At 44.5% G+C, this 9979-nt stretch overlaps 1 protein-coding gene across 1 annotated transcript; it reads left to right on the top strand.

The window, feature by feature from the left end:
- Window positions 1-429: 429 nt before the first annotated feature.
- Window positions 430-9699, top strand: dclre1a (DNA cross-link repair 1A (PSO2 homolog, S. cerevisiae); the record flags this gene model as incomplete). Its single annotated transcript, XM_080835229.1, has 9 exons — window positions 430-877; window positions 1018-2469; window positions 2648-2781; window positions 3436-3554; window positions 3869-4012; window positions 5011-5156; window positions 5907-6061; window positions 6900-7038; window positions 9533-9699. The coding sequence occupies 9 exons, from the start codon at window positions 430-432 to the stop codon at window positions 9697-9699; spliced, it is 2904 nt and encodes a 967-aa protein (XP_080691355.1).
- Window positions 9700-9979: the final 280 nt, after the last annotated feature.

The following is a 9979-nucleotide window of genomic DNA, read 5'->3' as shown; positions in this document are numbered from 1 at the left end:
AATAAACGTCCCAATAAGTGCTAACATCTAAGGTTTTAAAATAATTTAGGGGGAATCTCTTAGTAATGTTTGGAAAACGCTGATGCATATCGTTTTGTGTAGATAGTTTTAATGCTTTGGCGGTAATCACGACGTTACACACGGATTCAAGCCGTGATTCATAGCGGGCTACAGTAGTGGTATGGCCATTTGTTTTTGCTTTGTTTTCAGAATTAATGAAATAAATCTACAGCGATTGAATGTAGTCTTCCTCGCTTCATGTTCTCGTGCGGACACCTGACAATCTAGACGGTGCTAGTTGTGACAGATTCAGTAGCCTAGAATGCGATCATTTAGCTACCCCAGTGATGTTCCAAAACAAGCCTCATCTGAAAAACATCATTATTTGTGTTTTGAACTAAGGCATAACGTCTATGTGTTACTACACAAATGTCACAAAGCGGCTCTGAGAGTGACATATGGGAATACAAATCTCTGAGGAAGACAAATCAACATAATGACAGTCAAAATGCGAAGGGTAGTAGACAGGCGAAGGGCAAGAGAAAACACGAGTCGGGAACAGAGCAAAGGTCCAGCAAAAACAAGAAAGCCTCCACAACGAAGGCTGGTGCTTGTGTTAACAAAAGAACAAGTGCAAACACGCAGTCTCGAAATGACTCGATACAAATGAATGAAGTGAATGTTGGACTGCCCACCCAACCACTGCCATCGGACAAAGCATGCGAGGACAAGCCTCTCACCGTGACCGAAACTGAAAAATCCTCACCAACAAAAGGACACTGTCCAGTTTGTCAGTTGCCATTTTCCATATTGGTGGTGCAGTCTCAACGATGGCACGTCGCAGAATGCCTGGAAACCTCTGGACATGACAGCAAAGGTAGGCAGGCTACTGATTGTGATCTGATTTTGTCATTATGGTAATGACCACATTTCATTAGATTTCAGGTCAGGTCATGTCATGTCATATTTCTAAATATTTATAACATTTAGGAAAGTTAATTTGTATTTTGTCCTCAGAGTGCCCAGACGGGGTTCGGTGTTCATCTACCATTCCCAGCCACTACAAGAAGTACAGCCACTTTCTGCTAGCTCACAGCAGGGCTGTCAGTGATGACAGCGGGTTTGTTCTGTATGAAGAGACGTTGGCTGATCATACGACTACCTCCTCTCCCTCCCTAAAGATTCAAAACAATATACACAGTGCCACTTTGGACAGCCCTCTGGGTAGTGCAGTGAGTCCTTCCTCACCCTACAACAGAAGTGCCTCTCCCAGCCCCGGACAAGCTGGGCCTGGCCAGTCCTCTACTACCTCAAGGTCTAACGCCCTGCTGCTGCTACGCTCTCCAGCTCTAGGGGACATCAAAAAGAAGAAAGGCTGGTCACCTTCTGAAAAACGAAACAAACCTCTGCCCAAAGCAAAAGTTTCACCTAAAGTGACGCTGGATAGCGACACGAACAAGCCTGTTTGCAATAATCCAGTCAATATGGACATTAAAACAGATGTGGTTTATGCAACTCCCCCTCTTGAGCCGGATAGCTTGGACCAACCCACAACGTCAGGTGCCATTAAAGAGGAAGGATTTTCTGATTATATTGAAGATGATTACATTTCCTTTTCACCTCTCTCTGAGTTACCCAATCACACTGAGGAACACAAGGACCAACTGCGAAGAGAGTTATTTCCAAAGGAGTGCATTGACTCTCTGAGTGACAGTGATGACCTCTTCACTGAGTTAAGGGACCAGTGTGACGCAGAGCAGTCTGAAGACTCCAAAGACATCCCCCTCGTTAAGGGAGAGCCGTCCTATGATGCCTACTTGGAGTTAACGAGCACCTCGTTAGCACATCCACATGAACTAAGTAAGCCTGGGTCCACAGGTGTTGCTGAACTTTATCCTCCACACAGCTTTTCCGTGGCAAATTCAGAGACTAGTGACAAGACTCTTTTACAGTCTCCCCAAAGTCTAGTTCTGGAGCATCTTCGTGAAAATGTATCAAGCCAGGTTTTCGATACGGGTGTTGAGCAAAATCCCTGTAGCCAGTTAAACCAAGGCCTGTCTCAAAAACAGCTCTCACAAACATCCACCCAGCTGTGCTCCACAACCATGGCTCCTAGGAAGCCCCAAAGCAAGGCAGCAGCCATGTCCTCTGGGCACAAACAGACGGACATTGGGGTCTTCTTTGGGTTGAAACCACTGAAGGATCCTGGGATGAAAACAGCTGGAGAAGGAGGTAGCGATAACCTTTCCTCTGTGCAGAACTCCCAGCAGACCTCAGAAGCTCCAGTGAAGAATGCTGGTCGGTCTGGGTGGAGAAAGAAAGACCCGGAGGTGGGTCCTGGATCCACCGGGAATGGGGAGGCCCAGCATATGCAGACGGAAGGAGGGAAAAGACAAGGGGGTTGGAAGAGCTGGAACACAAGAGGACAAGGTCAAGTCAGGTCTTGCCCCTTCTACAAGAAAATTCCAGGTGAATGTGCACTCCCCTTCTTTGCCTGCATAGTTTTTAATACCATATCTCAGTCAAGTCAAATGCAATAATCCCTGTCATGAATTGTGTCTCCTGTCTCCAGTGATTGCTGTGTTGTTATGAGTTATGCAACCTCCCTTCTTGTCCTGAAGGTGTTTTTACATGTCCTTCCATCCAGGTACACCGTTTACTGTTGATGCGTTTCAGTATGGGGCCATAGAGGGCATCACTGCCTATTTCCTCACCCACTTCCACTCTGACCACTATATGGGCCTGAATAAGTCATCCACTTTGCCCATCTACTGCAACAAGGTGAGTGGCAGTTATCTGCATGGTCTGTCTGTGTTGAGGGAATGAGTGTGCCATTAAATAGCTTTAGAATGGTATGTAGATCAAGTCATCTGTTGGTACATTAGGTTAATTGGAAATGCCAACAGTCCTTCTTTAGAAAATATTAATGTTTAATATTACATTTATTATGTGTCTCATACAAAATTAAATGAGTAAATTGCACTTACAGAATAGTTGATTAAAGCAACGTGGCACTCAATAACTTTTGCAGTGTATGTATTCTACTTCATCTTCTTGGTCCTGTCTGTTTTTTTTGCGACGTTGTCATTGAAGCTCTTAAAAATCTCCGCTTGAATTCTGCCAAGTCTGGTTGTGTGTTTTTTTTATTCAGGGAGTGTGCTGGATTAGACATGCTGATCAAGGATCAGTTCTGACGTGTGATTAATAATGCAGAGTGTTGGGACACGCATGAGGGAAACCGGCTGGTAGATCAGTGCATGAGACACCTTGTGCCTGTGGGTCTTGTACAGAATTCAAATGCGTACTGTCCCCAGTGGCCTATCCTTAGTTTTATCCTAACCTTTTTTTGGTGGTGGTGGCGGCTTTTTTTCCCATCTAATTTTCTGTGTACTATAAAATGATGGGTGCTGTGACTGCCTTGTTCTGTTGTGGTAGATCACAGGTAACCTGGTTCTGAGCAAGCTGAAGGTGGATGGGAAGTATGTCCACGTCCTGCCTATGAACACAGAGTGCACCGTTGAGGGGGTGAAGGTTGTCCTATTGGACGCCAACCAGTGAGTGTGTTTTGTTTTATCTTCTCACTTATCAGTCTATTCGCTCCCATATTGGGTGTCGTCCTAAAGATTTATGTTGTGTCTGTCTTCATGTCATAGCCCGCATGTTGAATTCAACAGAGTCCTCTCTTGTTGTCTCCATCATCTAAAATGCAATAGCCCTGTTGTTTCTCAAAACAACTTGATGTATTTGTGAAGACACAGCAGACCTTTTTACAGATAAAAGCTTAAGGTTGAATTGATTCATAGTCAGGCTGTACTCAGTATTTTGTCTTAGGCTGTACATGACCATGTGCCATGGGTCCTTTCTGCAGCTGTCCAGGATCGGCCATGCTGCTGTTCACCCTGCCCAGTGGTCAGAGGGTCCTCCACACGGGAGACTTCAGGGCCGACCCCTCCATGGAGCGCTACCCTGAGCTGCAGGGGATCCGTGTGCAGACCCTTTACCTGGACACCACGTGAGTTATGCTGAAGTATTCAGAACCTATCCACTGGACAGGAAGTGAATTGTATTTTGGCTAATAATGGGAATTTGCATGTATCCATCTTTCTAGATTGTCCTGTAAAATTGTATTATTAGGCCCAATCTCAATACTTCCCCTTACCCCTTATCTTCCCCCTTACCCTTGAAATTGCGCGTTCATGTGAGAGCTAGTGGTGTCTCAATACCCAATTTGATCAAGATTAAGGGATAAGGCTATGTATCCCTTATTTTTAAGATTATCTGAGAGCTCACTTGCTCCTCCAAGGGCTATCCCAGAGCACTTAGCGAAACCAGTTCGGGAATTTTCAAAAAAACATGGCTGCTTGAAGCGAGGAATATTTTACATGAATAAAGCTATCTACACAACTTTTTATATGTTTATAATGACTCGGTTTGATCTGAAATGTGCTACACGTACGATGCATAGTATTGTAGGTCTTAACTGAAGCTTTCAAACGGTAGTTTTAGGGTACAATTAGCGCGTATACCATCACTCCATTGGCTTATATGGTAGCTTGCCAGCTAGATACTACATACACTACATGTAAGTATTTTTGGCTTATAGTTAATTTAAAAATGACGACAGTCTTGTTTCGTGCTCTACACAGTTGTATACATATATATTTGCAACCATGTTCTTCATTGAAACTTTTTTTAAATCGCTAGTTTCATAGCTCATAGTCACGCATGACGTACCCGAAACCGAGTTGCGTCTCATTTCATAGGGGAAAGTTTTCAGCCCTGGGCCCTTACACTTGCAAGTGCTAGGGTTAAGACAAAGACAAAGACAAAGCAAAAGGGGCAAGGGGAAGAATCGAGATTCGGCCTTACTCTTTCTTTCTCTCTCAGTCTGTTCTTTCTTTCTTGTGCTTGATCTCTTTCTGCCTCTATAGATAGCTTGATAGATGTATAGATAGATAGGTATATAGATATCCATACGCATCACCCTATATTGTTATCTCTCCCTCTCAGATATTGCAGTTCAGAGTACACCTTCCCCACCCAGCAAGAGGTCATAACCTTTGCTGCTAACAGGGCCTTTGAAGCAGTGACCCTGAACCCACGAACGCTGGTGGTCTGTGGGACCTACTCCGTGGGCAAAGAGAAGGTTTTCCTGTGTGAGTGCACGAGTCCTCCCACGATCGTTAGATCCCATCCCCGGTGACCAATCAGAAATGACCAAGTGACTCATGAAGTTGTTAATGAAAATGTCACTTTTGATGAAATCCTTTATTCTCTCGCTTTTATTGTGGCTTCCTCGCCTGGCTATTGATCTGTGGAAGCTCATTGATGTGTCAAGGGGCGGACTGAAAAAGCCTCCTGCCGTGGCCGGCCTCATTTCCTGTGTTGTTTGTCCGGGGCTGTGCATAGAGACCTTCACCTTCAATGAAGTGTCCGTGGCTTCGGCGTAACCAAGGCACCAGTGGCCCACATTCCCCTTAGAAGATGTTCTCCTTGTTCTCTTAAGTGTTTCTTTTTTCAGCACCTTTTAAAGGTGGCCTAATTTCTCCCCTTGTGATTTGTCAGTGTTCAGACCGCTGTTCTCAAAAAGAGGGTTGGAACAGGCACGGCTTGTTGGAGGACAGGACACAGAATTTAAATGATTTGACTACAGAACAAGTGTGTGTGTGTGTGTGTGTGTGTTAGTTGGGTAGTCTGAGTGAACATAAAAAGGATTATCCAGACTTTACTATATCAGTGAGATTCGGTGATTAGGCCATTTTTATTTATATGAGCAATGGGAATTATTCATAATGGCGCTTTATTTTTTGGATTATTTTTATTTGGTTTTGTTTCCCATGTTTTTGATAGAGACTGTGGTTGGTTTTCATTCCGTCTGTCTCTCTCGATCTCTATTTGTCCTGCAGCTGTTGCTGATGTGCTGGGCTGTAAGGTGTGTCTGTCCCGGGACAAATACAACATCATGTGCTGTCTGGAGTCAGACCAGATCCGCCAGAGCATCACCACCGACTGGAATGCAGCCCAGGTCCACATTCTACCCATGATGCAACTCAACTTCAAAGTGCGTACCCACGCTGAGTCAGCAGTTTGACACGCCCCTTCTCCTACTGACTATAACTGAGGAAATGTGTTTGAATGGCTGTCAGTGCCAAAGACTTATATAGACCTATATATGTCAATGGTCAATGCTATCCATTTAGCTTACGTGAGCGACCTGGCTTGGCGTGAGGGAGAGAGCATTTTGAGGAAATGAGATGTTAATTATCTCACGAGAAAGAAAAAAACTGTATTGACATTTTGCATTTTTATGGGTGTGAATTTCGCTCCGTTCAGACTGCTTACCCTCATGCAAGTGTGTGTGTGTGTGTGTGTGTGTGCATATTCACAGAATGACATGAAAATTAATTAAGATGCTAATTACGGTCGGACCAAGTGCAAAACCCGGCATACTAATTCCCCAGTTCCGAGCTCGTTTCCCCTTTGCCAACTGAAATTCTGCAGAAGATAAAATGAGCTGTGTGTGTATGCGTGCAGCGCAGAATCCATTAAGTCTGACTTTTTTCACATAACTGCTGATGCAAAAGGTTGCGATGCACAGTGTTTGGGACAGAAACATCCCCTGTGAGCGAGCTCAACCCTTATTTTTCTTCTTTTTTTTATGCCCTTGACGCTGCACAGAGGCGGAAGTGTTTTGGGTGAAGCAAAGCGAGAAGTGTGGAAAAAGAGGAATCATTCCTTTGATGTGTCTGACACTCTCAATTGCTGTTTGGAACAATTCACATAAATGGCCGAGAGACTTTGCTTAAAAGGGAGGCTGTCCTCAGTTTTGATTTATGTCCTTGGCCTGACTTGTGTTATTTCCCGGTGCCAACCACTGTTTCTGAATTTCTCTTTGGCAGAACTTGCACACTTACTTGAATAAGTTCTCAGACAAGTATGACCAACTGCTGGCCTTCAAGCCCACAGGCTGGACATTTGAACAGTGTTCAACGTTAGACCGTCTCCAGCCAAAGACTCAGGGCAACATCACTATCTACGGTAAGTGACAGGAGTTCAAAATGAAGTAATGAAAATTGGCAAAGACTGGTTGAAATGGGTTTAAGTGCATGAGGGGATGGAAATGTGTTTGCGGAACAAGGCCAGGACTAGGCACTATTCCACCGTCACAAGGCCAGGACTAGGCACTATTTCACCGTCACAAGGCCAGGACTAGGCACTATTCAACTTCATTAACCTCAGCTACATTATGTCTTCACTCATGGGCAACACGGTGAAGGGGGGGTGGGGGGGGGGTGGGGGGGGATGCTTACCAGCCTTTGTATTGCCTCTCACAGAATTAAGTTAATTACTCTTCTCCACCTTGTGACTAAAATATAATTTGAATTTATGGTAAGAACTTAACCCACATGACCTGGATAAATACTGATCAAAGCAACAGAAGTAATTGGAATGTTCTTGTTACTTTTCTTTCGTTGTTGCTGTTTTTACAGCGGTGGTCAACATTGTGGTGTTGAGGAGCTCCATCTGTCTCTGTGGGCTACACAGACTCTTATCTTCAGTGCAGACTTAAGTATTCATGGCATGTGGCTGTGAAACATAGCAGTATCTTGGCTATGTTGAAAGCTACAAAATGCATTGCGTGTGTGGGGCTCTGTTTTGCTAATGCTATCTATGGAATGTTCGGTGGAGTGGAGCGATCTCCAGGCACATGTAACTGTTACACTGTGTGATCACAGGAAGCATAAGAAGAGCTGTGCCTCTGCAGGTGACTGTTCCTGAAACAGTTATTGGAAATCATTCTTAATTTCTTTTTAAAGCAGTCACCAATTAGCTTCTTTCATATTGTTTTGGCTCCTTTAAGTGCATTTGTCAACTGGTACTGTAAATGTATTGTGTCTTAGTGCTCTCCTCCTCCCCTTAGTTCTTCTTTCCTCCCTGTCTTGTTAAAATCGCTGAATGCTCCCTCTGGAAACTAAAACCGTTACCCATTACGGACAGAATCAGCAAATCTGTTGACCTGGAAAGGTCCGCTAGACGGCAGCTCCTGCAAATCCAGGCTTTTATTTGAGATACTCAGCTTTTCGCCTGACGCCGCCACGCGAGTCAGCACAAAGACACGTCTCATTTCAAATGAATGTGACCAAGGTGTGCCGTCATTTCAGTGGGGAGGGGTTGGCGTCGTTTCAGTGGGGAGGGGTTGGCGTCTCGTCCTTTTTGTAGTTTTGGTTGTCTGTGTAAACTTGGCATTCCCAAATGTGGCTGACTGCGTGTGGTCAAAGGGTTTGTTTCCAGTGGCTGAAAGGTACCCTACGCAGTCTTTGTAAGGTAACTCGGTGCTTTTAAAGCTACAACAAAAGGCATAATGAATAATGTGTCAGTCGTTTAGGTTTAAGACTGTGGTGGTAGAAAAGCATATGCCCTGAAACATTTCATTTTTCAAGAATAAAAAACAACACAAAACAACTACAACTTTTGCACCTAACATATGAGGTGGTGTAAATTTAAAAGAAAATCCCAGACAGAAGTCACATGACAATTGAATTGTCTTTGTGATCTGGAAGATTGCTTCAATTTAGGTTAATGAAAGCAAGTCAGTTCAGATGAGGTTTCATCACTTTGGAGACTCGTGTTTGTTCGGCGGCTTCCTTTTTATCTCTTCACTTGATATGCCACGGCACTTTTGAGTCTTGAACTTCTTCAAATTGAAGTAGAGCTGTTCGCAGAGTTTTGAAGAATCTGCAAATTAATTTGAATCTCTTGAGCTCAGAGTTCCGGTTTGCTTATTCAAGGTTGATTTTTATATGCTCCCATCAGAGCAGGTCTCAGGCGTGATCTGGGTGTCTGAATAGCAGTTCCATTTCATCTTGTCGGGCATGAAACAAGCTCACCTCTGCAACCAATTGATTTGTGAAATTAGATTGTGAAACTAGCCTGTTATGGAACTACTGGTGTGTTCTGTAGTGATTTGAAGTGTTTGTTTGTTCAATGATGAGAAACGCATGAAAAATAAAAATTCCTACACTTCCTATTAATTTGGTCTACTTTTGATAAACCCAAATGCATTTCTTCCAGTGGTATTTTGTAACTTGACAATATAGCGTGTGACGTAGCAGTATACTGTAGATGACTTCTGTAGAGTGCCCTCTGTTTGAAACTCTTTTGGCACTTTTCATCCTCATCTCGCAGAGCAATGACCGTCTATGCTGTTGAATGAACAAGGTTTGGTTGTTGCCATAGTGATCACCCGATCTCTACAGAGTGGATGGTTAAATGGCTGCACTGCAGCAGGGCAGGAAACGGCTGCTCTGGTGAACAGTGTGACAGGAGGACAAGCCCATGCAGACATTTTAATTATGGCTACACCTCTGCTGACAAGCTTCTCCCTAGAAAATCCAATTAATGCAAAAATGTAGCTCCCTGAGCCTTAACTTTTGTGGCAAGTGCCTCTCGAGAACTGTAGTTCACCTGAACCCACTGTGCCTCATGTCTCTCTCTCTCTGCTTCTCGTGTGACTTTTGTGCCCCTTCTTCAGGCGTTCCATACAGCGAGCACAGCAGCTACCTGGAGATGAAGCGCTTCGTGCAGTGGCTGCGGCCCCAGAAGATCATCCCCACTGTCAACGTGGGCAGCTGGCAAAGCCGCAAGGCCATGGAGCACTGCTTCAGCGAGTGGGACGCGGAAGTCCGCGCCCGCCTCTAGAGACTCCAGTGATCCAGAGGCCCCTTTTGAATGTGTGTGCTGGTCTTTGATCAGTTTTATTTATTTAATTTGCTGAAGGGTTTCGTTAAAGGTAAGGTGGCAGGCAGTGCTCTTTACTTGATGCCACAGCCAATAGTGAAATGGAAACCATCTGCCACTGGATGTTTCCACTAAGAGCAGGACATGGCTGGGATCAAAACCGGGGTCATCTCAGGATCCAGGCCCTCCCCGAGTCCACACTCCTACTTCCTAGACCAAGTCCTGTAACCTGGACCCTGCT

The sequence above is a fragment of the Sprattus sprattus genome, assembly GCF_963457725.1.
Source record: "Sprattus sprattus genome assembly, chromosome: 3".
NCBI classification, from domain to species: domain Eukaryota; kingdom Metazoa; phylum Chordata; class Actinopteri; order Clupeiformes; family Clupeidae; genus Sprattus; species Sprattus sprattus.
Note: the sequence above shows the minus strand (reverse complement) of the source record. Positions and strands in the feature narration are given on the sequence as shown.